This window comes from Cornus florida, unplaced genomic scaffold (assembly GCF_030987335.1).
Source record: "Cornus florida cultivar Cherokee Brave unplaced genomic scaffold, ASM3098733v1 CherokeeBrave_3.0.0_Hap2_Chr08, whole genome shotgun sequence".
NCBI lineage: Eukaryota > Viridiplantae > Streptophyta > Magnoliopsida > Cornales > Cornaceae > Cornus > Cornus florida.
In genome coordinates, this window is record NW_026775578.1 from 77,397,604 (window position 1) to 77,415,421 (window position 17,818).

General features: G+C 38.0%; 2 protein-coding genes across 3 annotated transcripts in view; both read right to left on the reverse strand.

Annotated features, from left to right (window-relative positions):
* Positions 1 to 1,588: 1,588 nt before the first annotated feature.
* On the reverse strand, positions 1,589 to 5,458 carry LOC132268154 (receptor-like protein EIX2). Its single transcript, XM_059768917.1, has 2 exons — positions 2,411 to 5,458; positions 1,589 to 2,032 (listed from the first exon to the last, which is right to left on the reverse strand). The coding sequence occupies exon 1, from the start codon at positions 5,402 to 5,404 to the stop codon at positions 2,414 to 2,416; it is 2,991 nt and encodes a 996-aa protein (XP_059624900.1). The 5' UTR covers positions 5,405 to 5,458; the 3' UTR covers positions 1,589 to 2,032; positions 2,411 to 2,413.
* Positions 5,459 to 9,858: 4,400 nt separating this feature from the next.
* The window catches only part of LOC132268155 (uncharacterized), a 41,865-nt gene continuing 33,905 nt past the window's right edge, over positions 9,859 to 17,818 (reverse strand). For both annotated transcript variants that reach the window (XM_059768919.1, XM_059768920.1), the window contains exons 4-5: positions 10,825 to 11,082; positions 9,859 to 10,431 (exon numbers count right to left, since the gene is read on the reverse strand). In XM_059768919.1, the coding sequence (XP_059624902.1) occupies positions 10,111 to 10,431; positions 10,825 to 11,082 (579 nt within the window). In that variant the 3' untranslated portion in view covers positions 9,859 to 10,110. The remainder of the gene's footprint in view (positions 10,432 to 10,824; positions 11,083 to 17,818) is intronic.

Genomic DNA, 17,818 nt, shown 5'->3' on the forward strand with positions numbered 1-17,818 from the left:
TTAAAATGAAATAATCAGTAATACATTCAAATTAGGTTGTAAATTCAGTAACTTACATCAGATTGGAACTACACCAAAGTCTGACGATGACTCGCGAATTAAAACTATGGTTAAAATGAAATAATCAGTAATACATTCTCAGTCTGAGACCTTCTGTAAGCAATTAAGCAAGTTTCACCAAGGGCCTGTTTGAATTTCAATTAGAGGTTATTATTAATGGTTTAAGATTGTCTTACCCATAAATTCTGTTCGATCCAATAGACAAACTATTTTGACAAAACAAACACGAATAAGACAGCATAAAAGATGATTTCAGCTTTGGAACAACATTTCTAGATAAAGAATCAAAACAAGTGCAAGCAGCACACTACTTTGGTTGCGACTCACTGGAAGTGATAAAAGGCTCATCCTGTAGCCTCCAATGCGCCTGAGGTACCGCCTCCAATGTCTTGTAGAACTCCAGGGAAAGGACCTGGTTGGTGCAATGGAGCACCATTCTCCGTAACTTCACACTCATAGTCAGCAGGAAAACCCCACGGCCCACAGTAACCACTCTGCAATCCAACAAAACAAGAAATGCACACCAAAATGCAAGGGGGTTAGGGCTTCCAACCTTTGAACTAACTAACTAGGCAGCAATGTTAAAGCACATTTGGGCTCTATTATAGGTATATAGGTGCAGTGGGCGATAAGTTACCTGATGAAGAACAAATGCTTCTAGGAGCTGGAGAAAGATTCTGCAGCTAAGGAGGGTGGCATTCCATCATCTCAGAACTCTCTTCCATTCAAGCACCCTCACCAATTTTGAATGATACTGTTTCTTTGATGCAAAGATCAGGTTACTAATTAATAGTTGCACGTGCGTGAAGTTTGTGGTCTCAACTTCTTGAAGTAGTTTAAAGGTTCAAATTCCATGGACAAAATGAGTGAATGTGTTATTTTTCAGGAAAAAAATGATGGTTGCTTTTGTGCTTATAGGTGCTTCCTTATAATCATACTAATTTAGATTCATGACTACCGATACCAATTATTAGCATTTATGCAAAGGTTTGCCTATATTCAGTACCGAGAAGAACATGAGGTACAAAATAGTGAGATGAGTGTTTCTAGCTACAAACCATTTGAGGAGTACAAATTTGCATAACTCAACCAAATCTGGCTGCAAACAATCTTAACGTAACCCATGTGTTTTATAAATTTTAGAGATTGTCACACTTCCCAAGTCTTCTTTCCTGCTCTACTATGATATCTTCTTAAATTTTAGTTGTTAAGAGTATGTGTAGTTCAAATAATTTAAGAGCAATGAAATACAGGCCAACCACATATAAAGATGTACAATTAAAGGGGTACAATCATGCTATCTAAAGTAGCGATTTGAAGGAGTATTAAGTTTACTAAGTGCAGAGGTGGGTGTGCAAAACCCTAGGGGTTCAAGAGTGCACAAATGTTTACAAAGAGTTTATTAATTAGGTATGATTTTCATGTGCTAAAGAGTACATAAAAATAATGTATTATATGTATTGCATGAAAATTGTCAAAATTAAGCCATGGATGACCCTTGTGCACACTGAGATATATATATATATATATATATATATATATATATATATAATGTTACATTTTTCAAGAAATAGATAGGAGGAGCTAGTCATACATCTTTTTACTTCTGAAATCCTAGTCAAATTGATGAAGCAGAAGTGCTTATTAAGGGATTACTAATTCGGTAGAATTTAAAATTTGGAAACAGGGCATTAGGTTTAATCAAGGTCAATAATCCACAACTGCGAAGAGTACAAACATGAGATAGACAAACTATTTAATCATCAATCATCACACAAATGGTTCAAAATAAATTATGGAAGTCTTTAAGCACACACAAACTAGTTCCAAAATGAAATACATAAAAAATATTTATAAAATTATTTTCTTCAAGAAATACAGAAAGGAGGTAGCTGAACATAGATACCCAAAAGGCCGTTTCATGTTCTTCTAGAGGAACAAAAGCTCATTTTGTTGGGTGTAGTAGCTTGCACTGAAAAAACAGAGCAAAAAACAAGTAAAACAATGTTAGAATCAATTTAAGCAAAGTAAAAGCCGCCAACCATAACTAGTTCATAAACTGAGCAACAACTCTTTTTTATTCAGTGATAATCTGGTGGTGCTGTTATTAGTAGCCTTGACATCATGTAAAGCCTGAGATTTGAATGTGACATAGCCAAACAATGTTAAAATCAATTTAGGCATATTTAATTAGCCATAGTTTAAATTATGCAAAAGAACTACAGCGAAGCACACATTTGTCTGAGTTATGCAATATCAGATCCTAGTTTAGAATTTGAAAAAGTTCCTTTGACAACTTCACGTAACCCATAAAACAAAAGAAAAGAATAAAAGTGAAAAAGATGTTTACCAATTAGCTTTGAAGCCTCCTCTGCAGTCTAGCCATATTCACAGCTGCTGTCACATAGAGCCAATCTGTTATGTTGTTCAACAACTTGAAATAAGCATATCTCCATGTCCTTTTGAGCACTAAAGTCCCAAATAATCCCCCAAATCCAACACCAAAACCTAACCCCATGCTGATATAAAATTCAGGGGTTATGAAGCTGTCCTCTTGAATGTTGTTGTCTTTTTGGCAATCATCAATGGAAGAAGGATCTACAGCATCTGAATCATCTCCTGGGCACTTATTAGGTAGTGGAAGCCCGCAAAGTTCTTGATTCCCAGTATAAGAAGCAGCATCAAAGCTCTGCAGTTGAGTGCTTGATGGAATTTTGCCAGACAAATTGTTATATGACAAGTCCAAGACACTAAGAAAAGTTAGACGAGCAAGGCCTGAAGGAATCTCACCAGAAAGCTGGTTTTGGGACAAATCAAGAATTTCTAACTTTTCCAACTGCCCAACCTTTTGAAAAATGGTTCCTGTCAAATTGTTCCTCGATAGGTTCAAGAAGATTAATTCTGCAAGACTCGAGATTTCTTCAGGAATTTTTCCAGTCAATTTATTGCATGATAGATCAATGCCTCTTACTAGTCCTAGAGTATTTTGGTACTCATAGACTTGTCCTTTCCATAGCAACAATGCACTGTCCACATAATCCACATGATAAATACGATTAATTTGTGGATAAAGGATGGCAATTTCTTCATCATCATTATCCCTTTGAACCAAAGATGTGAAATTGTTGACGCATCGTGGTATATTTCCAGATATATTGTTTTGAGAGAGGTCCAAGATACGAATTTTGTTAAGATGGCATATATTAACAGGTACGCTTCCAGAGAACTCGTTCGATCGGAGACTAAGAACCATCATTTTTGTTAGGTTTGACCCTATCCACGCGGGTATTTTTCCGGATAATTTATTTTCTCCTAGATCCAAGTGTATCAAATTTCGGCAATTCTTCAAGGACGAAGGCAATTCCCCAATAAAATTATTGTTGCGCAAATTCAAGGTTTGAAGCTGATGGAGGAAGCCAATAGAGCTAGGAATTCTCCCAGTCAAATTATTGTTAGCAAAATCAAGAATGAGTAAGTTTTCCATATGCATCCAACAGTCAGGAAGCTCTCCTGATAGTTGGTTAATGCAGAGGTCTATAGCAGTAGTAAAAGACACACTTTTCATCTTGCATAAGGAAGAAACTGACCCTGAAAACGTATTGTTGTAGAGATGCAATGATGTCACACTGGGATCATAAAGTGGTATGGGACCTTCAAAATGATTACAGCTCAAATCTATCTCTATATGAAGTTGATCTCTATAGAGATTATTTAATGACAAATCGTACACCATTCCCTTGATCTGGTTGAATGAGAGATTTAGGTAAGCCAGTTTGGGGGATAAATCCCAAAACCGTTTAGGGACAGTATCTGAAATTCCAGCACCAGAGATATCAAGCTCAGAATAATTGTTTTGAGTTAGAAGCCAGTTTGGGAAACGAGGCCCCAACTGGCAAGAGCGCAACTTTATGACATCCAGCTGAAAAGGAGGAATCCAATCAGAGCTGAAGTTTAAAACCAACGAGTTAAAAGATAAGTCCAAGTGTTGTAAGTTGGAGAGATTGGAGAAGTGGGCTTCAGTTAGTGTCCCATTTATCTGATTGTTCGACAGATGCAACTCTCTCAATGATAAAAATACTGTAAGACGAGGCAATGACCCCGTAATACAATTTTCAGACAGATCTAGAACAACAATGGTGGAAATTTGTCCAAAACTTTCCGGGAAAGATCCATTCAATTGATTATAATCAAGATACAATTCCCTCAAGTTTGAAAATTTTGTAATATCCGGTAATGAACCACTGAGTTTATTCTCACTCAATTGCAAAATCTCTAATGTGTTCTCCACAGGCCCTGACAAGTTCTGAACAAACTTAGGAAGCTGTTCTGTTAAATTGTTTTGTGACAGATGTAATGTTTGTAAACTACTCAAGTTCCCAAAAGATTTTGGAATTCCGCCTTCAAGGTGATTGGAAGAGAGATCAAGATGGGTTAGGAACTTCAGGTTTCCAAGAGCATTTGGAATCAGACCTTGCAAGTTGTTCTGAGAAAGATACACTTCAACAAGACTGCTATTGAAGTTGCACAACCAGCTGAATATTGAAGATGTGAGAGAATTCACAGAGAGATTAAGGGAAGCAAGAGACTTTGAAGAATTAATCAACAAAAGAGTGGAGGGAATGACAGCACGCAGTCTACAAGAAGACAAGTGCAAGTCTGTTAAAAGAGGAAGATTACTAGTTGCCTCCATCCAATCAGTTGCTTCACTAAGGTCAACGGAACTCAGATCAAGGTATCTTAATGAAGAAAGATGAGAAAGCCACTTAAGATTTTTTACACTCAAATCATTACGGCTGAGATCAAGAGAGCACAATTCCGAAAGGTTCCCAAACTGAGAAGGAACTTTGCCGGAAAAGCCAGCCCCTGTAAGGTTGAGGTATTGTAATCTACTAAAGGAACCAATGAATTCTGGGATGCGGCTCCCTTCAAAATCATTGTAACTGAGGTCTAAATACTTTAAATGCTGCAAATCAAACAATGAAGGACTAATCTTACCTCTCAAAGGCTGATAAGCACCATACAATTCGTAGAGAGGGGGTGGGACATGAAGATCAAGCACAATGACATGACCAGTGCGGTTGCTACATTGGACTCCTCTCCATTTGCAGCAGTCTTTCTTCTCTCCTGTTGTGCTCCCCCAAGAAGAGAGAAGACCACAATCATCAATGAGCTCCTGCTTAAAATGAAGGAGAGCTTGTCTCTCCCTCTCTACGCATCTCACATTAGCATCATCTCCAATTCCCGAAGTGAATAACCCAGGAGCTGGTTTCATTTTCATGCATAGTAGAAGTAGCGCAACAACAATCATGTGGAGAAATTTAAGGAAACTCTCTCTATTGATCATTTTCAGTAACTGAAAAGATGACAATTGGGAATCAAAATAAAGCAGCAACAACACAAATTAATTATGGTTATGAACTTATGCACATATATAGAGCTGAGAAATGAAATACTGAAAATATAGCATTTTTCTTGAAGTAAATCATGGTTCCTAAGTCAAGGTCCTCGTCAAAGTCGTTTGTGGCAACTCAATTTCTTCATCAGTCATAGAAGTAATTTCCATTAACATGCCTTAATGGACAGTCTGTCACATATAACAGGGAACCAGAAGAATTTTGAGTCTTGTTGACGTCTTGTCGAACGACTGATATGCATTATATGGTAAACGTCTCAAGGATTTTCTAAGAAATCAAGTGGAAAGCATTTCTGAATTAATTCATGATGTCTAATCAATAAGTGGAAGATACGTATTGTAAAAGTGGATATATCGTACTGTTCTGATTAGTGCTTTGGAGTTCGAACTCTTGCTTTGGCTATGTATGACTTTGATTTTGTCACTTTTGCACAATTCTTCTATATTGGTATTGTTATCATCCTCTGCACGCTATTGCTCTCACAATGTTGAATGGGTATTTGGATCCTCGAGTTGCAAGGAATTGTTGTTTTGGCGTGCTGCAAAAATTTTCAACATATGCACTTAAAATATTCAAAATCTTATGTGTTGAATCTTTAACAAATGACTAAAAGATGTGTTGTATCGTAGTATTTTCTTTACTTCTTAAAAATGGAAGGTGCGAATTCAAGTACCAGTAAGAACATAAGAACATACAATGCCTGAGTTTTTGCCAATGAAAAATATAAAAATAAATAAATAATCTAAAACAAATGTATTGAAACAAAATTTAACTGTGTTAAAAGCTCTTTTTCATGATTATTATTTCGAGTTTCAACCATGGGCGTATTTTGAGGTGGGCACAAGCCCACCCAAAAAATAAAAAAAAAAATTATTATAGTCAATTTTTGCCAAACCAAAAAACAATTATTACTAGTATTAGCCCACCTAAAAAAATATTAGCTCATCCTATTGATAATTGTTGGACCCAAATGATTTTACATTCAAACACTTCATCGAAAAACATACAAACAAAAATAGAAGACTAAAAGATGTGTTGCTTTGTAGTATTTTCTACCCAAATGATTTTACACTCAAACACTTAATTGAAAAACATACAAACAGAAATAGAAGACAGGAAATTAGATCAAGGAAGAATAAGGGCTTATAGAATCGGGAATCGAATGCCTTTCCATTGGGTCTTGCCCCTGTATTTATATTCGTGGAGTGAGATTATTTTGGAGCCGTGATTGTGCCTTACATACAAATGGTATCAGAACCTGACCCAACTGAAAGTGTGTCGACGAAGACGTCGAGCTTCCAAGTGGGGTGGATTGTGATGACCTTATGGGCGGGTGTGCTGTGGGCGGGTGTGAGAGATACTGTCAGTCTACTACATTGGCGAGTTACGGGTGCACAGGTCCCACATCGCTTGGGAGAAGGAAAGGTGAAGTGCTTATATGTAAGTGTATCATCTCCAATTGGTATAAGGCTTTTTGGGGTGAAGTCTAAGAGCAAAACCGTGCGAACTCAAGTCCAAAGTGGACAATATCATACCATGTGGTGGAGTGGGTAGTTAATATATTCATTCAGCGTTACTCCCGACCATGTTGACCAAGGTTTTGAATTGGGCTGGTCTTTACTTTTTGGGTCGAATCTTCACTTGGTGTGATTCTTCTGGGCCTTTTATTATTTAGCTTGGTTTGGACTTCTCTCCTCGGCCCAATGCAGCTAACCACCCTTTTGCTTAGTTTGTTGCCACGTGGCGTTTTATGTGATGGAAAATTTTCCCTCCATATTGAAGTTTGAAAGTCGAACATGAGAGAGGGGTGTGTAGTCCACGACTTCGGCACTCCGTATCACCATTCTTCTGAAATTAGCATGCTTGTTCCATATATCATTCTATAATGAAACCAATATTCTTTTTTTTCTTTTTTCTTTTTTTTTCATAAGCAAACCAACATCTATTCAACTTACTCTTGGATGTGTCTAACCCCTCTATAAACCCTTTCCACACCAAATACACACACAAATAGTGTTAGAATCAATCAAGGAAACATTGAAGTCTTTACAAACCCTAAATCAATACGGCATTAAGAACATTTTCGAAGAGTCAGTACAGCATAAAGGCTAAAACATTCAAACATTTGGATTCAAATCTTGTTCCATTTTACGATATATATTTATGTATTTTTTTAACCTAATAAATGTGTATAATAATGTATATTTGCATCGGTTTGCAAATTTAGACCAAACCCATAAAATAAAATAAAAAAACAAAAATAGTGTACTACAAAGATTACACTATGTACAGATAGATTCAAGAATCAAGACTAAAAAGATAAGGGAGGGATGAGAGGAGAAACGTAGAAAGATAGAGAGAGATAGGGATAATTTCGGTAAGTTAAAGACATGAGTAATAGTAGGTTATCAAATCCCTTCAAATCCTCTCTTTTTTTTTTTCTTTTTTTTTTTTTCTGAATTTGTCTACGTTATAAAATTTCCAGTCAAAAAAACCCCATTCATTCCATACACCCAAAATCTATTTCAAAATTCAACTGCTTATAACTGATAAAACATTTACTAGGAATTGCATAAGTCAACCATAAATATGACTTAAACAAACAAACCAAAGATCGGACGTAGAGAACCCCTTGCTTTGAAGTCCTTAAAGCCCTAAATCAAGTCTGGTTGTCGGAAGAAAAGAGAAGACCAAAGTACCATAAAATAATTTTATATCACTGCTTGTGTTGCAGATGTACTGTTTTTCTTCAGAGGTAAAAATCATAGCTTTGAGTTTTACTTGTTTTCTTAAACGAGCCGAGCCTAAGTTTTTTTAAATCAAGAAGAGCCTGAGTCCTAGCCACAGCCTGTGCCCGAGCTCAATTTTTTGAACTCGTCACGAGCCAAGCTCGGCTTGACTTGATTCCTTTGCAGCCCTAGCCATGGACCATGATTTTGATCCCTAAGACTACCAAAAATTGAAAGACTATTAACCCCAAGGGGTTGACTCCAACAGTGAAGTCTGGGACTTAGTGCGTCATGAAACATTAAGTCTCAGATTTGAGTTCTCTCGAATGCGATCAATTTCTTAGGGGTTGCGGACGCAAACATAGTCCAATCCTTACCTGATGCGTGTGGAGAGGTACCTTTGCACGGATCCACAAAAGCCTCGGACACCCGGTTATCCAAATAAAAAATTGAAAGACCATTTGGTTCAGAAAATAGAGTTTTTGAAAAACAATTTTTTAAAAACTGCCAACCAAATAAATTCTGTACAAACTAGGGAGGAAAAAAAAAAAAAGTTTCTGTAGAGTTTTTAATTTTCATGTTCTCTTCTTCAAACAGAAAACTATTCTAGAATGCTGAACCAAATATGCCTTCGAATTTTTTCTTCAAATGGATTTTAGTATTAGTATTATTTTTGGAAAAGTTAAGCAAATGTAATGATATAAGAAACTGTACAAAGTCCAAAATTTGTCCAGGGAACATTGTGCCAGAGAACAAAACATGGGAGGGGAGTTCAAATGGAAATTTCAATAAATAAAAAAATTACGAGTCATTTGGCAACCAAAGTTGCTTTGTGTTTTTGCTTTGACCCAAAGCAGAAATAATGTTTCCGCTTTTAAAGTGTGTTCAACACAATTTAGAAGCTTGTTTGGTAACGTAAATTTGTTACAAGATTTTTAAAAGTAAAAACATGAAAGCATATTTGGTAAAAAAATGTTACAAGTTTGAAAATTTGAATGGTTAGTTTAAAAAGTTATTTTTAGAAAAAAATTTTCCTTTCTAAAATAACATTTTTAACTAAGCATTCAAATTTTCAAACTTGTAACACTTTTTACCAAACATACTTTCATGTTTTTACTTCTAAAAATTCTGTAACAAATTTACGTTACCAAACAAGTTTTTAAATAGTATTGAACACACTTTAAAAACAAAAACATTATTTCTGTTTCGGGTCAAAGCAAAAGCACATATTAACTGTGGTTGCCAAACAGGCCTTTTAACCAAACAAATTCGTGACTTTAGTGGGTACATACTTGTGTCCCGATTCACACAATCAAATAGAGTGTTACATGTGCCTAAGTTGGATTAGTCTCACCTGTAAAGTGTGGGGGGTTTTACCTCTTATGTGAGAAAAAAAAAAATTGGGAACAAATTTTATAATAAGAAAGTTTCAAATACAAGTACATATAATAAACTTAAATCAAAAGAATAAGCGTATTTATGCACACATCTCATAGCATGTTTAAGTGCTTGTCTGATTGTTTGACAATAGTACATGAAATTAGAATTCAAGTCAACTTGAAGCTCACCCTCTGATGGATCTGCTTCAGAACATGTATCAATTTAAAACATTAAAACTACACAGACCAAAGAGAAAAATAGCTAACACATCCATGAGCAAAAGAACCAAAACAAAGGACCAACATCAATAATATAAGATATCAATTGTTTGATTTTTCATGTTACAGTTTTATCATCCATGATAACAGAATATGAAAATGCTCTCATCTCAGGTAATAAGTTTCACACATCAGGTAGTACAATGATCCAACATGTAATTACATTTCATGTTCATTGCACAATCCAATGATGCCAACCAGAAATTTTTCCCCTTCAAGGAGGGAATAAGGATGGTTGGAGATATGGATTTACTGCGAGTTGCTGTCTGGTATCAGCACAACAGATCCGGATGTTTTCCGACTCTCGAGGTCGGAATGTGCTTGTGCTGCCTGAGATAATGGGTATGTGTGGTTTACACGGGCTCGTAGGATACCTGATGCAACATTAGCAAATAACTCTCCAGCAGCTTCCAACAGCTCCTCTCGTGTTGCAGTGTATTGCATGAGGGAAGGCCTAGTCAAGAACAGTGATTTTGGCGCAAGTGCTGACAGAGGAAGAGGGTCTGGTGTACCGGATGACTGCCCAAAACTCACCATATATCCACGAGGCTTTAAGGATGCTAATGATCCCTGAACACAATAACGTCTATATTAGAGACTACTACTCACAGAACTTAAAATCCAACATGCCCACCTGATCCATCTGATCCTGCTTAATGTGGGTCGAGTTTTTTTATGCCACCAAGCTGGCTTTTAAATTGAGAAATATGAAGTACAAATGAATTCTATAAGCCAAACCAAGCCTAGCTGAAATTAAGAAAACCAGGTTCGATTGATTAGGACCCGGGTTAAAAAGATAATAATTCACCAGGCCTATATGATAGTTCTTGTGTTTGGATTGTCCTTTAGTTGACGAGTCTTTAGTTGATCCTTGATTTACTTTAATTAGACGTAAAGCCACCTGGCTAAAACCAGTTTTCACCATTGTTAGATATATGCTAATAAGGTTAGAATAGCCATTACCTGAAAGGTGTCTCTTCCAACAGAATCATAGACAACGTCAACCCCTTTCCCGGAAGTTATCTCGTTGACACAGCTAACAAAGTCCTCTTCTTTGTAATTTATGGGATGGTGGCATCCATCATCTTTGGCTTGAGCAGCCTTCTCTTTGGTTGAGACGGTTCCAATAACAATGGCACCCAGGGCATTTGCCCACTGGCACAATAGAGACCCAACTCCACCAGCTGCTGCATGAACAAGGACTGTGTGTCCAGGCTCAACCTGTAATACCAGGAAATTTAGTATATCTTACAGGAACTGCAAACAAAGGCTGCAGTTTCCCCATTAAAAAAAATTAGGGTATATTGATAAAAAATAAAATAATAAACAAAACCTTGAACTATCATGATTTTGCAATTCAAAATATGCAAATCAGGCCAGGGCGTTAGATTTCCATTACCAATAATGCGAAATTAAATGTATGACTTTTCTTTTATTTAAATTAAAAAAAAAAAAAAAGAAGAAGAAAAAAGTAAAAGATCAGAATTTGTGAAATTAAAGTTACACCAGTAACTTATACTTGTATTTCTGATAAAAGATAGTGAAACCTGCTTCCTCTCTTTGCTGTTCTTCTCCTATCATTTTTCTCTTGGACCGACACCACCTCCCCTCACAACTATCACCCCTCCCTGTGCTATTTCAGCCATCGCCCCCACCTTGATTCACCACCATCGTCCATGTCCTTATCTTCAACTCCATATCAGCCGATTGCCATTGGCAACCAGAATTTTCATGTACACATCAAACAATCTGGAATATGTCTCCCTTGGAGTTTTGGAATAAAATCCTTTGTTTGCGAATGGCTACCAGAATTTTCATGTACACATTAAACAATCAGGAATATGACTCCCTTGGAGTTTCGGGGGAAAAAACCCGTTGTTTCAAGGCATACACTCCCAATCCATTCACTCAATTGAACTGCAAATTGCAAAGGATGGACTGTTAACACAAGCAGACAAGTAGATACTGACGTGGCTAAATAAGTAATTGGAGATTTGTGGCAGAGACTTGCTGGCTGAATTGGGCCAGTACATGAGTCAGAATGGTTGTTTCAGCCATAATAGTGAGTGCTTTCTTTGAGAAATGTGAGGTGCTTTGCTTTCTTTGAGAAATGTGAGGTGCTTTCTTTGAGAAATGTGATGTACAGTGGTGGTTGGATCTGATCAGGTATAGCCGTGTGATGTTGATGGGATAGCGAAAGTGGTATTGGATGCCGTTCCCATCTCCATCAACCACCATCCAGTACTTGCCCACTTTCAAGCGTAACCAAATTAACCTCCCTCGTTGACAACAATGCGAAAGTTATTTGCTGATGATCATAGTTATTAAAGGCCCAAGGTGCTAGAGGTCCTTTGGAGCCTAGGCGCATGGCGAGGCGCGCACCTGAGTGAAGTAAGGCGCACAATTGAAAATTTAAGTACCATACTAACATTCATATCTCATAAGTCATATCAATATTCTAAAAATTAATATCAAATATAAAAAAGTAAATCCATCAACTATACAAGCATCCAACAACCATAAAACATAGCACAAATTTGTTTTCTTGAAAGGCAAAGCAAAATGTGTTTTTTGAATGGCAAAAAAAATAAATAAATAAAAATAAAAATAAAATAAAAAATAAAAATTTGTTAACAAAAAAAAAAAAAACAGAGGAGAGAACTAGACGAAGAGAGAGAGATGTAAACAAAGATAAGAAGAGAGGAGAGATCTAGAGGAGAAGAAAGAAAAAAAAAAAAAAAAAAAAAAAAGAACTGATGTGGCTTCGTCATTCATCTCTGCAATTAGGGCTTCGTCTTCGTCTCACAATCTCATTCTATCGTTGTTCGGTTAACACTTTACTCTTGGGCTTTCTTTTTTTTTTTATTCTTTTGAACAAAAGTTCCTTATATCGTATGGTTGAGCTTTCTTTTTTGTTTATTAAGTTGCCAAAAGTACCCTTTTTGGCTTGAGAAATAGAACAATCGTATTTTTTTAAACAAATATCAGTGAGGCGCACCTCACAAACAGGACGAGGCGCAACCGAGGCGCGCGCCTAGTAAACATCAGTGAGCCTGGGATAACAACAGGCGCTAAACCTGAGCCTCAAGCCTAGGCGTGCCTTTAACAACACTGTTGATGATATTGTTTTAGTCGATGAGAGTAGAGGAGTTAATGCCAAATTGGAGGTTTGGAGAGAAGGTTTAGAATTAAAAGGGTTTAAGATAGGTAGAAATAAAACTAGATACATGGAGTGTAACTTTAATAAATTTAGAGGTACAAATGAGAATGTAGTGAGGATTGAGAATCAAGAGGTACATAAAAAGTGAAAATTTTCGATATTTAGGCCCAATAATTCATAATGAAGGAGAAATGACATTAATCATAGAATTATGGCAAGATTTGTCCATCGACTACGCCTTTCGGCCTGGACTAATGGAGGATTACATCTAGCATATTGTGTGATAGGCATGTCCCTTGAAAGGAAAGTTCAATCGAACAACTATTAGACTTTATGGCATAGAATGTTGGGCAGCTAGGAAACAAAATATGTAAACTGAGTGTGGCAGGAATGCAAATGTTGAGATGTATGGTAAGACTAGAAAGGATAGAATTAGAAATGATCACATTCGGAAGATAGTTGGAGTAGCACAACATGGAGATAAAATGAGAGAATTTAGTGGCAGATGCACCCTCCCGCATTCCAGAGCAAGCCGAGCTCCATAGCATATATCTACACCCACATGGTCTACTCTTGAGTTCATTAAGGAGGAGCAACAATGTGACCCTGAGCTTCAAAAGATTGTTCAGAGACTGACCTATGATCCCTCATCGGTCCCACGTTACTCCTTGGCTATGGACCATCTCCGCTACAAAGGGCGCATTATCTTGGTCTCTCATTACATGCAGCCCCTGGTGCCGGTCATTCGGGGTTCCTCCGAACCTATAAGCGTATCTCCAGACTAATTTATTGGAAAGGGACAAAGTGTGACGTCAAACAATTTGTGGCTGAATGCAAAATTTGTCAACGACAGAAGGGGGAAACCGTAGCAAGCCCAGGACCCTTGCAACCATTGCCTATTCCAGCCGACACTTAGACAGATATCTCGATGGACTTCATCAATGGTTTACCATCCTCCCATGGTAAAACCACTATCTTTGTTGTGGTGGACTGCATAACGAAGTATGCTCATTTTTGTTCCATCGGCCATCCCTACACGGCCTCAACTATTGCCCATCTCTTTATGGACAACATTGTCAAATTGCATGGAGTTCCCCAATCAATAGTAAGCGATCGAGTTAAGATTTTCACCTCTAACTTTTGGAAAGAGCTTTTCCGTTTGCAGGGCACTCTGTTGAAGATGAGCACCTCATATCATCCCTAGACTAATGGGCAGACTGAGGTGGTGAACCGGTGTTTGGAGAACTACTTGCGCTGTTTCACGGGAGATAAGCCCAAGGAGTGGGTACGATGGCTTCCATGGGCCGAATGGTGGTACAACACCACTTATCACTCTACTATCAAAATGACTCCCTTCGAAGCAGTTTATAGGCGACCTTCCACAATTCTCCCAACCTATACTCAGGCTCATCGCTGGTGGATCAAATTGACCATGTTCTTCAACATCGTACTCAAATTTTGCGGCTTCTTAAGGATAATCTTACCACCGCACAGTCTCGCATGAAGCATCAGGCTGATAAGCATAGGAGTGAACATGAATTCAACATTGGTGATTGGGTATTTCTCCATCTGCAGCCTTACCGTCAAATCTCTATCCAAGTGCGGTCGTCCATGAAGCTCTCACCTCGTTTTTATGGGCCGTATAAAGTACTGGAGCGCATTGGTCCTGTTGCCTATCATCTCGTCCTTCCACCGGACTCCAAGATTCATCCAGTCTTCCATGTTTCTTGCCTGAAAAAGAAGTTGAGCGAGCATGTATTTCCACAACATCATTTGCCCGATATTACTTTTACGGGAGAGGTCCATGCTCAGCCCACTACCATTCTGGATCGTCGACTTCTCAAACGTCATAACCGGGCTGCCATCGACATTCTCGTCCAGTGGGCACACATGCCTCCAGAAGATGCCACATTGAAACAATCAAGGAGCGATTTCCTGATTTCATTGGTGCTCAACCTTGAGGGCAAGGTTGTCTTTAAGGGCGGGGGAATGATAGGATTCTCAAATCTTCCCCTTTGCTTGGTCCTTACGCTTAGCGTTAATTTCCTTGAATTATGCTTAGCGATTGATTTCCTTCTTTCATATTTAGCTTGATTTGATTTCCTATTTCCATATTTAGCTCTATTTGATTTGATTTCCATATTTAGCTTTATTTTCCTCTATAAAAAGCTGTAGATGCCATATGGCTAAATCATCAAGGAAAATTACATTTGCTTGAAGCAAATATTGGAGGCCAGATCCCCTCGAAGTGATCAATCATTGTTCTCTTTTCTTATTTTATTGTTCTATTTTCTGATTTCTCTTGATAAAATCCCTTGGATCCTATCATTAAGTAGAAATATAAAAAGGAGAGAATTGTGTAAAGGCTTGAATGAGATGAATCACTTATTCATAGCTCTAATATTTATAGATAAAAAGAACACATGCTCTTATTACAAGAAAGGAAACTAAATCAAATCTAAATCAAATTACAACATATTCTAAAGCATATTCTATAGCATAGTCCAATCTCTACAATAATGGTAAGTCATTCTATAAATTGTGGCTATCATATATGCTAACACTCCCCCTTAAGTTGGTGCGTGGATATCTGAAACACTCAACTTGGATAATGCATTCTCAAAGACAATCTTGCTGACGCCCTTTGTAAAAATGTCTGCAAACTGCTGAGAGTTTGTGACAAATGAAGTGCAAATTTGACCAAAGATGATCTTCTCTCGAAAGAAGAGTCAGTCCACCTCCATATGCCTAGTCCTGTCATGCTGAACGGGATTTGCTACTATGCTAATGGCAGACTTGTTGTCGTAGTAGAGTGAGAATGGAAGCGAAACTGGAAGGCATAGGTCTATCATCAAGGTTTTCAGCCATAGCAACTCACATACCCCAAGAGCTATAGCCCTACACTGTCCCTCTGCACTAGATCGAGAGACGAACATCCTGCTTCTTACTGCGCCAAGTAACCAAGTTACCACCAATAGTGGTAAAATAACCCGAAGTTGACCTCCTATCTGAAACTGATCCTGCATAATCAGCATCTGTCCAAGCCTCAACGCGTAAGTGACCATGATTAGCAGACAAAATACCACGGCCCGAACACCCTTTTAAGTAGCGAAGGATCCAAATAGCTGCATCAAGGTGAGGGGTACGAGGAAAGTGCATGAATTGACTCACGACACTCACGGCATAAGCAATGCCAGGTCGAGTCATGGATAAATAGATGAGCTTCCCCATAAGTCGCTGATAATAACCAACATCAGACAACTCCTCCCCCTTAGAATCAGCCAACTGATGATTCTGCTCAATCGGAGTATCAACAGGACAAGCGCCAAGCTAACCAGAAGCAGAAAGCAAGTCAAGAACATACGTGCATTGAGAGATGAAAATGCCAACCTTGGAGCGAGCCACCTCAACGCCCAAGAAGTACCGTATGGACCAAGATCCTTAATCTCAAATTGACGGCTAACATAGCTCTTAACCTCAGCAATTCCGGTAGTATCATCGCCGGTAAGAACAATATCACCGACATACACAATGAGAGCAACTGTCTTACTGTCTGAATGTAAAAACAAGGTATGATCAACTGTAATTTGATGGAAACCAAACTTGAGCATGGCAGTGCCAAAGCGATCAGACCAAGCTCGAGTAGACTGCTTGAGGCCATACAGAGAACGACAAAGACGACATACCATACCAGAATGAGCAGGAGAATGAAAGCCCGGAGGAGGAACCATGTACACCTCCTCCTGCAAATCACCATTGAGAAAGGCATTCTTGACATCTATCTGAAATAGAGGCCAAGATTAAATAGCAACAATGGAAAATAATACATAGATGGTATTCATCTTGGCAACAGGGGCAAAAGTCTCCTGATAATCTATGCCATAAATCTGAGCATAACCCTTGGCAACCAACCGGGCCTTGTAACGAGCAACTGACCCATCTGAATTATGCTTAACTGTAACGACAACGCACAGCCTTTCGTCCAATAGGAAGCGGAACCATGTCCGAAGTCTGATTTTTCTCAAGTGCTTGTAGTTCTTCTGTCATAGCATCACGCCATTGAAGTTGTGCTAGTGCATCTACAACATTAGAAGGAAAAGAAATCGAGGCAACAAAAACAAGAAAACTCGGATAGGAGGGTGAGAGAGAATAATCAGAAACAAAATTAGAAATAGGATATGTACAAGAACGTTTACCCTTTCGAAGAACAATGGGGAGATCATCAAGCGAAACAATAGCTTGAGACGGCGGAGCTGGTGCCGAAGCAACAGGGTAGTCGATCATTGGAGTAGAAGTTGTCTCCGACTATAAACCTGTGAAAAAGGAACAATTCCCCCTGCTAGAGGGGGTATCACGAGGAAGAATCATAGAAGACGAAACAGGTAACGATAGAGGAGTTGAAAACGGAAGAAGGTGATCATCCATTATATTAAATAGAACCATTCACTTTGAGAACTAAACCACTATCGTATGGTGTATGCTCAAAGAAAGAAACATCCATGAATATAAACCGCCTACAACTGGGAGGATGGTAACATCTATAACCTTTTTTTTTTTTTTTTTTTTTTTTTTTTTGATAAGTAATAATAACATAAAACAGGCGTTCAAAAGGGGAACGCGTCCCTTAAACAAAAATGGAATCAGGACTAAGGCCCCAAAGAATCCAAAAAAATAATTAAATCATCAGAAGAAGAGTAAAAGCTCCTCTTCACAAAATTGAAAAGAGAACGAAGAATGTGATGTTTCACCATTGCCGTAGACGACTCTTTCTCTTCAAACATTTTACTATTTCTCTCC